The 18,553-nt window shown below is 45.8% G+C and overlaps 1 protein-coding gene across 1 annotated transcript in view; it reads left to right on the forward strand.

Annotated features, from left to right (window-relative positions):
- Positions 1 to 18,553, forward strand: part of LOC126278390 (myristoylated alanine-rich C-kinase substrate-like) — a 119,899-nt gene that overhangs the window by 32,153 nt on the left and 69,193 nt on the right. The window contains exon 3 of the mRNA XM_049978488.1: positions 2,079 to 2,246. Within this exon, the coding sequence (XP_049834445.1) occupies positions 2,079 to 2,246 (168 nt within the window). The remainder of the gene's footprint in view (positions 1 to 2,078; positions 2,247 to 18,553) is intronic.

Genomic DNA, 18,553 nt, shown 5'->3' on the forward strand with positions numbered 1-18,553 from the left:
CGTCTGTCTGTCTCTTTGCGTCTGTCTGTCTCTTTGCGTCTGTCTGTCTCTTTGCGTCTGTCTGTCTCTTTGCGTCTGTCTGTCTCTTTGCGTCTGTCTGTCTCTTTGCGTCTGTCTGTCTCTTTGCGTCTGTCTGTCTCTTTGCGTCTGTCTGTCTCTTTGCGTCTGTCTGTCTCTTTGCGTCTGTCTGTCTCTTTGCGTCTGTCTGTCTCTTTGCGTCTGTCTGTCTCTTTGCGTCTGTCTGTCTCTTTGCGTCTGTCTGTCTCTTTGCGTCTGTCTGTCTCTTTGCGTCTGTCTGTCTCTTTGCGTCTGTCTGTCTCTTTGCGTCTGTCTGTCTCTTTGCGTCTGTCTGTCTCTTTGCGTCTGTCTGTCTCTTTGCGTCTGTCTGTCTCTTTGCGTCTGTCTGTCTCTTTGCGTCTGTCTGTCTCTTTGCGTCTGTCTGTCTCTTTGCGTCTGTCTGTCTCTTTGCGTCTGTCTGTCTCTTTGCGTCTGTCTGTCTCTTTGCGTCTGTCTGTCTCTTTGCGTCTGTCTGTCTCTTTGCGTCTGTCTGTCTCTTTGCGTCTGTCTGTCTCTTTGCGTCTGTCTGTCTCTTTGCGTCTGTCTGTCTCTTTGCGTCTGTCTGTCTCTTTGCGTCTGTCTCTTTGCGTCTGTCTCTTTGCGTCTGTCTCTTTGCGTCTGTCTCTTTGCGTCTGTCTCTTTGCGTCTGTCTCTTTGCGTCTGTCTCTTTGCGTCTGTCTCTTTGCGTCTGTCTCTTTGCGTCTGTCTCTTTGCGTCTGTCTCTTTGCGTCTGTCTGTCTGTCTGTCTGTCTGTCTGTCTGTCTGTCTGTCTGTCTGTCTGTCTGTGTGTGTCTCGCCATCGGTAGGCAGGTGGTCACTTTGGCATCATCTTTCTTTTTCTCTTAATGGGAAGTTCTCTGGGGACTCAGACCTCCCAGTTGTTTGGTCGACATCATCTCGGCCTCCTTGCCATGAGATCATTTTAGTTTGGTTGCGTACTGGCTAAGAAGGTACGCCACTACCTGACCGAATGCTCTTTTTCAACCATTTACGTCCTAAAATTTATTTGAAATACGAGGTATTGGAAGCTTAAGCGAACTGCGCGCAGATTGTCGAGAGTTTTACTTTTTATCCGTCGTTGCAATATGGCGGACATTTTTAGTTAGGGACATTCGATGTGTCTAGAGCAAATTTTATGGACCTTTCTGAAAGAGTACATTTCCAGCTCTTTCCTTCTGTGTGTAGTCGCTTTAAAGTTTATCGAATTAGTGTTCTATGGTTATGACGTGGGTTATTATGACCTCGCTTGCGTTTGCACCGTAAAACAAATCAATAAAGGTTCCTGAAGACTTTCCTCGTCCTGACTCATATGGAATTATTAATGATCTCGTAATTCGGTCCCTCAAAACCACAATTAGTTCAGATGAAAGATGAGGAGGAAAACATAGAATTTCATTGCCATATCGACTCCTGAAGTCCCAGCTGTTCTTCTTAATCATTTGTAAAGAGTCTAGTCTCCTCGTACCCCTTATTTATTGTCCACGTAGACATACTCGAATAAACTTTCCGAAAATTCTCCTAAAATTTGAATTTCTATTAAATTTTAACAAATTTATTTTCAGACGTTTTCTTGCTATTGTAGTTAATATCCCTCCCTGCTTAAACCATTGTCAGCTACTTCGCTACATTAATCGTAGCCGATCTACTTTCCCTATGCTATTGTAATTTGCTGAGCTTCACCTTATACATACTGAACTTCACTGTCTTCCTTTTTTGTTGATATTAAACTGTTTTAAAGACACAGCCCACAGGGAGCCATTTTCCTTCAAAGTGTGTCTGACAGAAGTGCATATAATCAAGAGACATATTTCCTGTCTGTGAACTGTTTCCAAATTTGCCCTCGGTTTCGTTCAAAGCTTGCTCAATCTACAGGTTGAATAACAAGGTGTATAGGCTGCAACCATGTCTGACTGCGTGTACTACTGCATCCTGGTGTCGGCAGGTGTCCGCTGGTTGCTCTGTAGTGCAACTACCGTAGAGTTTGAGGGGAAAATGGAGTTTACGTGTGTTTGTACTTGCAGGGTGAGGCCCAGCCGCCGCAAATGGTTGCCGAGGCAGGCGCAGCAGTCATCACCGCTGACGACGACGACGACACGACGACGACGACCACGTCATCGCTGACCTCGCCAGAGGGGGCGGGGGCATCCTCGTCCACTGGCCACGATATGCCGGAGTTGGAGTCTGTAGCGGTACGTGGAGTTCAAAGTAACGAAATTTGCCTGCAACAGAACACTCTGCCCATCGATAACGATTGCCGATTGTGCAGCGAGCTGCTGCTGACGTAAGACAGTTTCCAGGCCACGCCCGCATGTGGCTATACTCCCTTCAGAGAGGCAGCACCTTCACCTCCCAATCCAGAGGGTTGAGAGTGTCAGCTACAAACCTGCGTGTACTGCCACGTAGCCAACGCTGTTCCCGCGTGGGGATGATGCCTGTGAAACGCCAGAGACTGCCAGTGTACAGTGACGTCACAGTGCTGCCCCACGTACGGGATAGACGGCAGTCAGCTAAACCCCCCACCCAGGGGGGGGGGGGGGGGGGGGGGCGGGCGCTTGCTGCTGTTTGGTGGGTTAATGCTTGGTCATCATGGAGCCCCAGCCAATGCAGCAGCTTTTCCTTCCGTGCTGCGTGTCTGTCCTCTCGCTATTCCTATCCCCTCTCTTCGGGAATACGTCTAGGGTGTTTTTCGGGATTATAAGCAGCTAACATAAGAAGTCTCACCACTGTTTTTCGTTAATTTTTTCGTTCCCTCGTTCACCTTCTCCCATCCTTCCTTCGCTTCGGCATTTGGCGCTCCTCTTTTTCTTTCTCCCTGTGCTGTTCAATGCCGTCCCATGCGTCTGACGAGTAACAGGAGACTGGGTAACTCGTAATACCCACCATGCGTGGACAGGTAGGGTTCGCACATACCCCGGGTACAGGCCAGGTTCAGGGAGGGGTGACTGCCTGCGCTGCAACGTTCCCAAATTGCCGATCGGTCCCGCTGTCAGATGTTCTGGAGCTGTGAGATGTGTGATCCACCATCTAAGCCATGTGAGGCCCCATATGGGTGTTGGGGGTACAGTTGGAAGGATGGCGTCATCGGAGACGCTGCCAATAGTGGAGGATTTTCTTGCAATGAGCCAGTCATAAATTTCGCTGCCCATGTCTACCAGCCATAAATGGAATAAAGCTCTGGATTCAAAGACTCTCAAAGCTGCACCACAGTTCCTCATGGTGTTGTGTACTGAAGAATCAGTACCTCGCAACTGTAACTCCGTTAAATTCGTTTCTTTTTCTCGAAGGTGTTGATGCAATTGCTGGCTCTGTGGAATCGTGCCCTCCTTTACGCAATGGCACCTTGCCTTTGGAGACTACTTCCGATTCTCAAGCACAACTGCTTGCCGCTTTGCTTCTCCATGGCTATTCTGTTAATATCGAAGCCCATAGAACTACGAATCCTTCCTATGGTGTTACTTAAAATACGCTGCTCAATAGTCTGACAAAGGCAGAAATCCCAACATAACTTTCCGATCAGGTTGTCGATCGGGTGATGAGAAAGGTAGACGCAGCCTTGGTGCCCACATGCCCTCTTTCTCACCTTTCGTAGTGGTGCTTCCGTCAAATATCAAAGCAGTCTATAAATTACAACAGTTCAACCATACATTCAGAAACTGATCTTCTACCAGTGTCATTATTTCAACCACACTCGAATGTGTGACCTGTGTGGGGATGGCCATGAGGGACATTGTCTGCGCTTTCTTCCCACAGTATAAACTGCAATGGCGACCATGTCGCCTCCTCGAGTGTGTCCCATGTATCACGATGAGCGAGCTGTCCAGCAGACATGTTCAAAGGAAAGTGCCTTACCTGATCACTCAAGTTATTGGCCAGTCGCTAACCTTGCATTATACCATCACGCATTTAAAGTACTGTTCTTGCTACCTCTTGCTCCTTGACGGACACAACCACGCAAACATTAGACCTCAGTCAGCACTGTGGTTGTAAGTTCGCCCAGTGCCATGGCGTCATCGCCATCTGCTCGTCGAGCTGTGCAATAAGCCACCAAACATTAGACTTCCAGGGCAGTAACCTGCTCCACAACCGGCAGGCCGAAAAGGAATGAACGAATACTCCCTCGAAGACTTTTTATGTCCCTCCAGCCTACAAACGTTCTCCTCTGCCAACTGGAAAGCTCCAACAAGTCAAACAAATGCAAACTCTCTTCTCCTTTGCCGATCTGGAGATCCTCTTCAATGGTGTCGCCACATTACACACTCGCCTGACCGGCCTCCATGTCGCTGGTGCGCACAGCCAACCGTTTTTCTGCCCTGGACGCCACAGATCGACAGAGAGAAAATGCTGACGCCTCTGTACATCACATGGAGCAGGACCCTCAGGACTCTTCGCCCTGTAGCCGTAAATCTTTAAAGGTCGGCACGTAGCAGCCGAGGTGACGCTCTTAATTTTTACCCTTCTCCCCTTTCATCTTCGACTCCCGTTCAATGGAACGTTCGTCACCTCCGATCACACAGATTTATGGCTGCTCTTAGAATCACATTATTAGCTTATTGTGTGCCTCCAGGAAATTTGCGTCCTCAAGACTGCTTTCAGCTCTCGCATTTATTTCCAGTCCGTCTGATCTCACCATCTCCTCTCCCTCCCCCTCTCCCCTACCGAGGCCGGCATTCAATCTCATGGGAAGTCATGCTCCATATCAAGGATGATAGTGATAGCCAACGAATCTCCCTAAGTACCCATATTCAACTGTTGCAGTTCACCTTTTCCTTCCCCCACCCGACTTTCCCTCTGTACCATTTATATTCTTCCATCACGTGGTGTCACCAGGGCAAACTTCCTCCAGCTTACTGGTCAGCTACCTCCCCTATTTCTGCTGCTCGGTGTCTTTAACCCTCTTTGGGGTTATCCTACAACCTATCAGAGGTGCCCTCTTGGCTGACCTTAATCAACTTACTCCTCTTCTTGAACAGAGGAGCACCGATGTTCCTTTCAGACTCCTCACAAACCTTTTATTATTTGGACCTGTTCTTCTGGTCTACCCAGCATGCCCATCTTCCAGAGTGGTCCATTAAGTCTGACACATACTCCAGCAATCATTTCCCATATGCTGTTCGTTTGCTGACTCCTACCCCAACTACATGCACAACCAAATGGCAGCTTACTAAGGTCGACTGGAGGCTTTACTTCTCACTGACGCCCTTCGACGTGCAACATTTCCCCAGTGGTGATAGTCTACAGCTTGTGGTTTAGTGGCTAGCGTTGCCATCTGTGGACCATAGGGTCCTAGGTTGGATTGTCAGCAGGGTCAGGGATATTTCCCACCATGGGACTGGGTTTTTGTGTTTTCTCATCTCATCAGTGGCGAGGTTGGAGCTGGAGAGAATGGGAATTTTTACAGGCGCTGTCGACATAAATGTTGACCGCCACACAAACCATCATCACCAGTTGTGATGACTACATGGAATCCTACATATGTTATCCTTAAAGCTGCAGAATGTTCCATCTCTACCCTTCCTCTTCACCATGCTGTGTCCCAGTCCTGCTGGAGGATGGATAAGGCTTCTGTGCCTGCATACTCAGTTTGCTTAAGGAACTTTTAAGACAGTTTTAACGGTAAGTTTGGCTTCCGCCTTGTCGGACACTTTTACCCAGGATTCCATCCTGAGCACTCTCTATCCCCATTAACCCGATAATGGCCTGTCTCCCACTGGGCATCTTTGATTTTGTCGTCTATTGCAGTTCTCCACGGACGAATCGTTGAGTGGCATTTGGAGCACTGTCTCGATCATCCTGTGTCACAGAGCAACGACAATGGCTTTCCTTTGTCCACTGACAAAAGCGTTTGTATGAATTTCTGGTTACGTAATTGTTTTCGTCCAACGTCTTTGCTTTCGTCCAACGTCTTTGCTTTCGTCCAACGTCTTTGCTTTCGTCCAACGTCTTTGCTTTCGTCCAACGTCTTTGCTTTCGTCCAACGTCTTTGCTTTCGTCCAACGTCTTTGCTTTCGTCCAACGTCTTTGCTTTCGTCCAACGTCTTTGCTTTCGTCCAACGTCTTTGCTTTCGTCCAACGTCTTTGCTTTCGTCCAACGTCTTTGCTTTCGTCCAACGTCTTTGCTTTCGTCCAACGTCTTTGCTTTCGTCCAACGTCTTTGCTTTCGTCCAACGTCTTTGCTTTCGTCCAACGTCTTTGCTTTCGTCCAACGTCTTTGCTTTCGTCCAACGTCTTTGCTTTCGTCCAACGTCTTTGCTTTCGTCCAACGTCTTTGCTTTCGTCCAACGTCTTTGCTTTCGTCCAACGTCTTTGCTTTCGTCCAACGTCTTTGCTTTCGTCCAACGTCTTTGCTTTCGTCCAACGTCTTTGCTTTCGTCCAACGTCTTTGCTTTCGTCCAACGTCTTTGCTTTCGTCCAACGTCTTTGCTTTCGTCCAACGTCTTTGCTTTCGTCCAACGTCTTTGCTTTCGTCCAACGTCTTTGCTTTCGTCCAACGTCTTTGCTTTCGTCCAACGTCTTTGCTTTCGTCCAACGTCTTTGCTTTCGTCCAACGTCTTTGCTTTCGTCCAACGTCTTTGCTTTCGTCCAACGTCTTTGCTTTCGTCCAACGTCTTTGCTTTCGTCCAACGTCTTTGCTTTCGTCCAACGTCTTTGCTTTCGTCCAACGTCTTTGCTTTCGTCCAACGTCTTTGCTTTCGTCCAACGTCTTTGCTTTCGTCCAACGTCTTTGCTTTCGTCCAACGTCTTTGCTTTCGTCCTGTTGCTCTTCCATTCATTGAAATCACAAAATACCTGGGATGTTGCTAAACAGGAAACTTCCTCGGTCTTCCAACCTATCTTACCTGGCAGCCCACTGTATGTGTCCAACAATTTTGGGTGTGTCCTCAGTGGTATGTCATAGGGAGCAGATCGAACTATCCTCCTCAGTTTGCACCAGTTCCATGTCCATTCGAAACTAGGCTATGGGTTCGGTTGATCCATCTGACCATCCATTCCACTTAGTCTCAGTACAATCCGCCATCGGGTCATCTATTTGGCGCATGGTGCCTTTCACACTAGCCCACTTGAGTGTTTGTATGCAGAAGCTGCCGAACTCCCTCTATCCTAATGCTGTGACTTTCTTCTCAGTAAATATGTATGCTGTTTGTCTGCATGCGTGGCTACCAGTCATAAGCTGCCTCCTTCGATAAATCGTTTCATCACAAGTATTTGGTGTGTCCCTCTTCTGTTACCTCCTGGAGTTCGCTTCTGTCTCTGTCTCGCAACTTAACTTCATGCTACCTGCAGTTTTCCCAGTGGATGTAAACCCTTCACCGCCTTGGCTTCGTGCAGTGGCCTGTTAACCTCAGCCTTCATTCTCTTACTAAGGACACTACTCCAGCCTCTCTCTGTCGGCTTCAGCTTCACGGCCTTAGCACGGTACTTCACGTAGCATCTTCGTGTACACTGATGTCTCTGACCGTGGTGTAGGGTGTGCCTTCGTCAATGGGATCGCAGGCTTTCGGTGTCGGCTTCCTGTATACTGCTCAGTACTTAAAGCAGAGCTCTTTGTCCTGTGAGGCCATGCAGTACTTCGGGTGACACAGGCTTTTCAATTGCGTCATCTGCTCTGACTCGGCCTCCTTCAGACTCCTTCACTATACACCGCCCATCCCTTAGGGCAGCGGGTCGAGGAAAACTGTCACTTGCTCACTCTCGATGGAGCCACTGTGATGTGTAAGTGGGTACCTGGTCATGTCGATCTGATACGAAACGGGGCTGCTGCCGCTGCTACCAAGGCTGTAGTTCTCGTATCTCAGCCCACTAGTTCTTGAAATCCGTCAGATGACCTGTGTTGCTATCTGTCAGCAGATGGTGTCACTTTGGCATCACCACTGGTACTCCCTTCATGGGAACATTCTCTGGGTTATTGAGCCTCTCCCAGCAGCTTGGACGACCACCTCTCGACCCTCCCGCTGTGCGGAAATAATTTTAGCTAGGTTACGTACTGGACATTGTCTACAATCTGTCCCAGGCATGTTCGGTAGGGTTCACGTCTGTGGAACATGCTGGTCACTCTAGTAGAGTGATTATCCTGAAGGAACTCATTCAGAAGATGTGCACGATGGGGGCGTGAATTGTCGTCCATGAAGACGACTGCCTCGCCAAAATACTGCCGATTTGGCTGCACTATATGTATCGTACAGCCGTTACGGTGCCTTCCATGACCACTAGCGGCGCCCGTCATCCCCACATAATGCTACCCCAAAACAGCAGCGAACCTCCACCTTGCTGCACTCGCTGGACAGCGTGTCTAAGGCGTTCAGCCTGACCAGGTTGTCCCTAAACACGTCTCTGATGATACTCTAGTTGAAGGCATATGAGACACTCATTGAAGAAAATGTGTGATGCCAATCCACTCGGCATGTTGTTGGGCCAATCTGTACCACGCTGCATGGAGTCGTGGTTGCAAAGATGGATCTCACCATGGACGTCGGGAGTAAAGTTTCGCATCATGCAGTCTATTGCGCATAGTGAGAGTCTAACACGACGTCCTGTGGCTGCACGAAAAGCATTCAACATGGTGGCGTTGCTGTCAGGGTTCCTCCGAGCCATAATCCGTAGGTAGCAGACATCCACTGCAGTAGTAGCTCTACGGCAGCCTGAGCGAGGGAAGTCATACAGTTCCTGTCTCTCTGTAGCTCCGTGTCCGAATAACATCGCTTTGGTTCACTCAGAGACGCCCAAACACTTCTTGTTAAGAGCCGTTCGTGGCACAAATAACAATGTGGACGCGATCGAACCGCTGTGTTGACTGTCTAGGCCTGGTTGAACTGCAGACAACACTAGCTGTGTACCTCCTTCCTGGTGGAATGACTGGAACTGATCGCCTGTCGGACCCTCCTCCGTCTAGTAGACGCTGCTCATGCATGGTTGTTTACATCTTTGGGCAAGTTTAGTGAAATCTTTGAGCCGTCAAAGGGATTGTCTAATAGAATATGCAGTCAGCGTCTATCTACAGAAATTCTGACAACCGGGGTGACGCAAAATTTCTTGGATGTCTGTACAATGGATGTTTGTATTGTCCTACCCATAACGATGGCTAATACATTCATTCATCGTGCATTGCTAATGAACTGTCAGGTATTGCACAGAAGTTGCGAAAGAACGCAGATCTTAGTTAAATGCGCTTAACACCTGCAAGAGTGATACGTGGTAACTGGCTGCACTCATTTTTGTATAGAGCTGGTATACGCTGTGCAGACGATCTACCTGACATTTACCCCTCTTCGGCCTAGAAAAATTCCTGAAACTTGGTCAATTAAGCTAATGGTGGCCGTTTACTTGTGTGTAACAAAGCAAACATGTATATCCGGTGCAACTACTTAATGCAAATGTTTTCATCTTTTGGAAATCAAAACATTCAAACAATACCATCGTTCGTAGCGTAATTTTACAGAACAGCTTGGAGTGAAACATCGGAGCCTTATTACAAATTCCTCGAACACGTAACAGAATGATATATGTACTTTCTGAAAGAAAAAAAAATAGTGCTTAATAAACGCTCCTTACAGTACGAAAAAGACATACCAGTTAGTGGAAGGTTTTTATTCGAAAGAACACTAACGTCGGAACAGCTTAAACTGTCATATGCGAAAGGCAGCAGATGGTCCTAGCAGAAACGTAAAAAGCTCACTCAAAGCTGGGAGCCCACAGCCGGGGTCTTTCAGATCAGAATGCGGCCGTAGCCTGGGGAACATCAGTGCAGGAGTAGGTGGCTGGCATGGACTCTCATACCCGTGACATCCACAAATATTATGTCGACGGATCGTCATACCATCAAAGCTGCGATATTGGCTCTTTCGACCGTTTCATTGTAGTATTCCTCCGCATTTTACACAGGCTTAGAACTGGCTACTGGCATCCTATATGGGAGTGTATAAACGCAGTTTATCATCTTTCTAAAAGTGAATGAAGAAATGTTTTGTCCAATTGTATAAATTTTAATACCTTCGCTCATCTTTCGTAGGTTCTTCTTACGTCTTCGGCGTCGTTAGACATGATGTATAACAGCGTGGTTCTGTTGTGCCGTGGCAGACTACAAATCGAAAAGTAGTGTGTTCAGTCACTGGATAATCCTATGAATTTGGTCAGTTATCACTTCTGGAAATGTCTGTTAGCGTAAAAAATTCGGAATAGCACCACAGTATGTCAGACTGTAAGTTCCCTCAGCAAGGGGCGGGATCAGTCAGGTCAAAGACTGGAGGAAATAAACGGTGTTACACTTGCAAAACGGACTTCGCATAGTAAAGCACTCTTGTACGGAAAATACTCTTCAAATTGATGACTGTTTTACTTGCTTTAATGTCTAGCAACCTTTCAAGAAGTTGTTTGCTCTTTTTTAAGAGCGAGCCAATGGAATCCCTTCGGATTTCGGATACGGTATTTACTGCTTCCTCTTTCAGCTTATTTACCAGAATAACATAGCGTTGTTGTCCTGTGCCGATCTATTAACCGATTACTGGCCAAAAATCTATCCGATCATTTTTTGCAAACTTTTATAGATAAATACGTTACATTGAGTGATTAACTGAATAAAAAGTTGTTTTGAAAATTTGTAGTTTATTAGAACAAAAACTACAGACCGTCCCATTTGTGGAACATTGGACAAATGCGCTATCCAAATTCGCAACCTTATTCTCCATGCATAATATTGTAATAAACAACAGACACAATAAATGTTTTAATATTATTGTATGTCTATTCAGTATTAAATGAAGCAAACCACATGTCGTGTACACCAACATTGCACCTTTCACAAATTTTTGTCGTTCTTTCCTTGCAGTAAGGACATCTCTTCTGTGTTTTACTTGGCACAATGAAATGATTTCCTGGATCTGGTCGTACATCTGTGCTCATCCGTCCTCCCATCAATTTGCTTCCTTGTGGTCCTCTGCGTTTTGGTACTGATCCTGTTTTCTTTGATAGGTAAAACATCAATATTCTCCGTCGGACAACCAAAAGTGAGAGCTTCTCATTAGTCAGCAATTTGGTATGCATACCGTGTGTTTACTACGCAGATATCTATCATCTGTGTAGATATCTATCATCTGTGTGAATAATGGACACCACCATTTCTTTTACCTTATCCTCGGCCTATAAAGTGACATCTTCTTGTCCAGCAGATCTACGCCACCCATATGGGCATTGCATTCTTCAATGAGATGTGGCATTGTAACATATTTCCTTTTTCTTTGTCCGTGAGTATCTTTTAGTAGAACTGAGAGGAGTAATAGTTTTGTAATTTGTCGCTACACATACTGGTTTGTCGCTCCATTACACAACCAGAACTTCGTTCTCTTTGTCAAACATGTAGTCATAGAATCCTCGTTGATTTTCTTTTGCCATTCGTTTCGAGTCAATCAAAGGACATGCATTAGTTCGAATCTCTTATTGTTCCCGTAGCTTTCATTTTACTCTCTCCGAGTGTGATCAGTGTGTCAACGCTGGTGGAAAAGTTGTTAAAGAAAAGCTTATATTTCGGATACTCTGATTCTGGAATCGTGCTGGTTAGTTCATTTATTACCCTTGCACCTAAAGGCTCCTGTTTGTTGTCAGTCTTACCACAGTATGGCGAAAAATTATAATGAAAGCCATTCGAACTTGTAAGACACTAAATTTTATATCCAAATTTGATAGGCTTTGCCCTCGGAAACATTTTAGCTGAATGTTTGCCATAAAAACGTACCATGATTTCATCAATTAAGAGTTCTGAATGAAATACGCAAAATTTACCAAATTCCTTTTTCAGTATTTCAAAGTACAACCTCAGTTTGTACATCTTGTCGTTTGTCTATTTGGGAGTTATTGAGATGAATTAATCTCTTTATTTCCCGAAACCTATTTCTTGACATGTAGTTGAAGACTAAAGGAACTGACACCAGGAGCCTGTTCCCAGTACATATTCTCATGGGGAAACTTAAGGTGACCACTCAGAAGTAGTATGCCAATAAATAATTTTAGTTCTTCTTTGGTTAGCAGAAAATTTTTTATGTTGGCAAGCATAAATTTCGTTTTGTTCAATAATAGTATCCATTAGTTTCTCAGAAAAAAATAGTCAAACACCTGGGGCACTGTCTTATTTGCTAGACATTCCGCAACATAATGTTCGTTGTTCTTCCTTGGTTCACTGGTCTTCGTGTATGTTGGTTGACATTTATACCACTTAAATTTACATTTTTTGTAGATAACGTACCACTTTCTGCTCCATCTCCTAACGCTTTTCTTTTGGCTTCTGGAGGTACAACTGTAGCATTAGCTTTATTTCGGCTGGTTATGAGGTCTAAAGTACCGGCTACATCTTGTACAACACTCACTGTTCAGTAGATTTTAGTCAGTCTTCATCTGTTACTACATCTGCATCATGTGGAATAATCGTCAATTCTACGTCATCATCGTCACACTCTTGATGGTTCTCTAGTTCTGCTAGAATTTCTTAAAGTGTAATTCCATTCGGCAGGGTTTATCCTGTTGGAATCGTAAAATTCTAATAGAATATGAAAAAAAGCAGATATAAAGAACGTAAAATGCAATTCTTCTCTGCATAATACGTGTATACAAGAACAGGGCACATGAACAATAAATGATAGTGTACCATGCCATTGTCCCATTACTGGGACGCATCAAATACATCGATATTGCACTTACTTGAAAAAATCTGAAGTATACTTAATCTTACATGGACATCCATATGTTCATAATAAACACGCTCAGACAACTAAATCACAGCTCATTGTCGTCTAGGAACTACCAGCAGACATACAGTGCTGCCAAGTGCGAGAACAAAAATCGGCAAGTTTATAGTTTTCCTGTCGTGAAGTACTTAGAATTAAGTTATTTTTTATTTACAGGCGTTATAGCAGTTAGTTGAACCTACAGGAGCAACAATAAAGGCTAAAATCTCCATTGATTACGTAGAAATAAGTAAAATATACGCGTCCCAAAAAAGGGACAATGGCCAGTAATGCGTTAAAACATTCCACATTAGGGGATATAACAATTTTCCATCCACTGATCATGCAGTCTGTGTATTACACCTTTTCTCCATTTGCCTTCCACACTTAAACGCCGTTCAGTGGAAAACGTTTCTCTGCAGCACAGATGAGGAAATACAATCTGACTTCTTCTCCCCTCTACCTACATTCCTTCGTTAATCCCTTTTTAGTTTCTTCCACAGACATTGGTTGAAACGAAAATTGCAACTGGAAAGAGATGTTAAGGAACACTTTCATAGCTTCAAATTTGGAATTTCGAAATGTAAAAGTGCATTTACGTGACCATCCAGGCATCTTAGATGGTGAAAAAACGGAGCTTACTGTAATAAGCCTATCAGCTAATGCGGAAATTGATATAAGGACAAATAGTTCCCCATCTGAATCAGCGAGTGAGTGTAGTGGCCGCCTATAAATTTAATAGATTCCACAAATCAGACACAGAACTACTAGGGAAAGGGAATAGGTAAGTGCCGACCACATTACCCCATCAAGACTGGGACGTGTTGGCAAGACCAGGTGGGCACTCCCTGGTGTAGCAGAGCACAAGTGCACTGAATCTGCAGACTGTGGGTCTAGTGCGTTCTATTGCTTCTAGATACTCCTAGCATTTAGGGATACAAAGGGCTAGCGCCCTATACTGCGTCCAAACAAAATCACATCCGTAGAATGTACGCGACCTCGGACTGAGTTAACATGGAGTAGATTCTCCTAGGAAGCCCAATTCCTTTGTGAGTACACATGGGACCCTGAGCTATTGCAGACATTCTTCTCTCCCAGACTGCATTCTCTTCCCCATATCCACCCCCTCCTGTGCCCCTCTTTCTCCCTCCGTACTTCCCTTTATAAAAATCCAGCTTTCCCTGGGTTTTGCAATTCCTTTTCAATCTTGTCTTTCCATTCTCCTTTTGTTTCTCGGCTTTCTCTGGTCTTCCTTGGGACTTGACCTCCCTTTGTAAATTGCTTCCGTAGTATTAGCCATTTGGGGAACTCGCCCCCTACCTTCTCAGGAGTTGCTTCTTCCACCTGCTTCCCCCCTTCCTTCCCTACTTTAGCTCCCTCCCCCCTGCTACGTCATCTGTTTTTGTAGCCAGTCCACGTGGTAGGGCTGTTACCTACCCATGTTGCCGAGTCCCCTGGCACCACATGGATGACACTTTTAGTACTTAAGCTGTCACTGCCTCGTGTATGTCTAGGAGTGGATGCTCACCTTCCTGCGGCATCGGAACTCCCAGCAATGGCTTTCATGCTGGGCAGCCTCAACGTGGCTGGTTGGCCCCCACAGGGCGAGCTCCAGATCGGAATAGGTGGCACTGGGATGGATGCTGTGCTCCTATTTCTGGCAACTCGTCTGTGGAACGATCTTCTCTCTCTTCCTACTTTCGTTTCCTCAGCCTTCACTGATTGACAGAATACTTGTCTTCTGCCAATCAATCGTTTTCCCTTTGTGCTTGCAAGCACTTAAGAGACATTTTGGTGATGACTCTCCGTTAGTCCTTAAATATGGCCCAGGGCTTTATTTTCAAAGGGAAGGTCTTCAATTTGACGAGAAAATCGAGAATAACGAGGAACGGCATGGCGTTAATTTAGTCAGGCAAGTCGAGAGAGGTCCAAAGGACAACTGCATTGATACCATCCATCACTTTCATCCTCGCTTTTGCAGATACTCTGCTGGAAAAAATAAGATAGTGACGAGAAACCCTATATCCCACCTTCCATGTTTCCAGTGTCTCCATATTGGTAAAATGTCGCCATTTGGGTCACATGTCTCCACAGTGGGAGGCAAATCCATGTTAGGAGTCCTGGCAGCCAACCACCAAAGTGCCTGAGCTGTTCTGCCCCACATTCTCCTAGCTTGCCGGATTGCCTTGTCTTAAAAAAGGAAAGGAAGATTCAGGAATTCAAAACTCTATCCCAGTCTGAGACCTTGCAGAAATTCGACGATCTCCACGTGGTATTTGTCTAGTTCTGCTTCTGTTGTCTGCCCCTCCTTCCTTCTTACCTCCGTACTGTCCCTCTTCCCTTTCCTCCCCTGTGCCAGTTAAATTTAGCTTCCCTCATGGAACTACTGCTTCTCCTTGGTTGTAGAAGAAACCCCCTCCTTGGGCAATTGCTGAGGATGAGACTGCCTCTAGTAACGCCCCCTCGGTGTCGTTAGAACGAGAAGCCTGTTGTTCAGTCACATGTGGGACCCATGCTCTATGGGCCTCATGGCCACTCGTACTTTTGGATCCTGATGTTGCTGTGATGTGCTCTTTTGCTGACCACAGCTTCTCTCTCTCTCTCTTTGTACTACTCACCTCCAAAGGAACTGCAATGTTACTGTTGGCACCTTTCTCTCTCTAACTTGTAGCTTATATCTTGTTGCAGGAATTGTTTTGTGGGTACTCACTCACGTACTCTGTGACTTCAAGCCTGCTGAAACTGGGTCGGCCCATTGTGAGCCTCTGGTGGCGTCTGTATGTTCTGCATGGACATAGTTTTCGATTTCTCTTCATACTGTGCTGATAGCATTGGCCATTATTTTCCCTGTGGTAACGATGTGCAATCTTTACCTTCACCTACTCTGGTCTTACACTTCCTGCTCTTATTGTTCAACAGCTCCCTTTCCCTTCCTTGTCTCTGGAGATTCTAATGTCCATAACCTTCTGTGGAGTGGTACTGGGACCACTTAATGAGACGAGATCGTTGAAGATGTGCTGGCAGGGCTTGATCTCTGCCTTCTCGACACTGGAGGCCCCCATACTTGTATGGCAGATGGCACTTTCTTAGCCATTGATCTCATCAGTTGTAGCAGTGGATTCCGCACCTCCATTCAATTTGAAATTCATGACGACTTATGTGACAGGGTTAGTTTTTCGATTATCATATCCTTCCTTCAGTATCACTTGTCTGGATGCCCTCGAGGACGGCCCATTATTAACGCATATTTGGATGCTTTCTCCTCGGCAGCCATCCCAAACGTTCCGCCAGATTAAGTCATTGAAAAGTCCATACAGTTCGACGGACGCCAACCTATTGGCAGGTGCTTCTGCGATTGTCTTCCTGGGGTTTTTCCTGGTAGAAAACTGTCCCTTGGTGGACTGCTTTAGATGGTTTTGTGCCTGGGCTCATTGTCTTCTTAAACGCCAGAAACGGATTTGTTGGAATCGATGTGTCACTGCTAGAACGCTGTATACTCTTCGCAGGTATGGGCAAAGATCAGGCGTAATTTTGGCTGTTGTCCTCCAACAGGTGACCCAGCACTATCTGACACAACTTCCTTTATCTTTAGTTCCATGCCCCATGGAGCCTTATAACGCCCTGTCAGAGTAGGAATTGGCTATTGCCTTTGCTCTCGATCACAATTCGGCTGCTGGTAGAGACTGGGTGGACAGTGAAATGTTTAAAAACTTAACTGGAGCTGGCCAATTTCATATACTTGCCCTTTCTGTCTGGAGTGAAGGTAATTCCCTTCCCAATGGCGAAAATTATTCCAGTTTTTCAAAATGATAAATCGCCTCTTAAGATGGAAATAAATCATCTGATCATTTTACCAATGTCTTGGTTACTTGAACACATGAGACGAAGTCGATATTGGATTCTTGAATCCTGGGACATTTTTGTTTCAGCACACAGTGGTTTGTTGAGACCATTCTACTGCACATAGTTTAGTCTGCCTCAATGGCTTTTGCCTGGCGTCAATGCCGTTTTGAGATCTCCTTCGATCTGCATAAAGCTTAAGATATCACATAGCTCTACCATATCCTTGCTATTTTATATTATGGGGCATCTGCGACCTGCTCAAAAACTTTCGTGTCGCGCATTCCAGGTACGTGTCGGTGCCTCCCATAACACAAGTCACCTGCTCGAGAATTGGATTCTGCAGTGTTCTGCTTTGTGTCCCTCTCTTTTTGATGATTTTGAATGGCCTGGTGCAGGCTGTGGTGCCTAATGCCCCCCCTTTTGTATGCTGATTTTTTGTATTTATTTTTTCACCTGTGAGCATTGGCGAATAGATTGCAGGGAGCAATATACGAAGGGCAATCTTGTGCTCTCTCATGGATTCAATTGTTCGGCTTCAAAGACCTGCGTTACGTGTTTGTCGTCACGATACAGTCCATTGCCATCAGTATCTCGACCTTCGTGACCATTCCCTCAATGTAGTGGACTCTAATGTTTTTTGGGGATAGGCCTTTGATGCCCAGTTGTCATGGCTTCCCCATTTTCATTTAACCAGAAATGTTCGTCGCACCTCAGTGCGACTTTGCTGAAGAAACTATGGATTGTAAAGGAGATCACAAGTTTGGGGAGGTCCTCCATGTGAGCATTGGTCGTGTCCCATCTAGATTATGGGAGTCTCGCATAACCTTATACATTACAGATAACTCAACACATTACCGCGTGGTACAACTGGCAACTGACGCCTTTTGGACTAGCCATGATCATCCCCTCAGTGGAGGCAGGGTATCCACTCTTGGAGGTTCTGTGGCAGTAACAGTTCATCGGTTGTGTTAGGCATCCACTGCTCCCTGGAGAATTTAAATTACCTCCTCTTTCCAGATAGGGAGATCCACGTCCCACAATGGTGAACCATTTTTGGGGCGACGATCGCAAAGTGCGTCTGATTCCTTTTTTCTAAGGTCTTCCCTTACTACCTCTTGTGAGACTTCTCACATGATCCTCCGTGGTGCATCACTCGTCCTCGGACCTGTCTTGATCTGTCACGAGGAATGAAAGATTATGCTTATTCTGAGGCCTTCTGCCGCCAATTCTCCATTTTCGGCATGTTTCAGGGTTCACAAGTAGTCTAAATTTGTGGCTCTACTTGCTGATCACGCTGATGTTGCTTACATTCATGTGGAATGTAATGAACTCCCCTCCTCGCTGGATGGCTGCAGTGTTTCCAATGCTGAATTGGTAGCAATCTCTCTTACTTTTGAGCATATCCATTATGGCTATAACGAGTCCTTCCTAGTCTGTAGAAATTCCTCTGTCAGGTTAGTCTCCTGACCAGTGTTACCCTCACCACCCATTGGTCCAGACTGCTCAGGATTCCCTTTGTCCTCAAACAATATGGGTGCTCAGCAGTCTCTGGACTGCTGTTCACATTGGGATGCCAGGGAATGAACTTACTAACAGGTTTGCCAAGTTAGTTACTGGCTCTTGAGATAGTTATCCAATAATCAGATGTTCAGTCGGCTAACTCATTGTCTCCTGTTGTGAAAATCTGCCCCCCCCCCCCTCTCCTTGTGGTGCTCGTTTGGTCGTGGTGCACATTTTGCTGGGTTGTCATAGCCCAGTCATTCTGCAATGGACTCTTAATCTCCCTGACTCACCATCCCTTGTCAGTGGATGCTGCCTAGTGGCTGGCCTAGTTTCATGGTTTATTTGTAAAGGGGGATTTTACCACTCCCTGTGGGAGGATGCCTCAGCACTCTTGGCCCATTTGCGGGTTTGCAGCAGAGGCGTTGGTGCCATCTGTTCCAAAT

Source organism: Schistocerca gregaria, chromosome 6 (genome assembly GCF_023897955.1).
Source record: "Schistocerca gregaria isolate iqSchGreg1 chromosome 6, iqSchGreg1.2, whole genome shotgun sequence".
NCBI classification, from domain to species: Eukaryota; Metazoa; Arthropoda; class Insecta; order Orthoptera; family Acrididae; genus Schistocerca; species Schistocerca gregaria.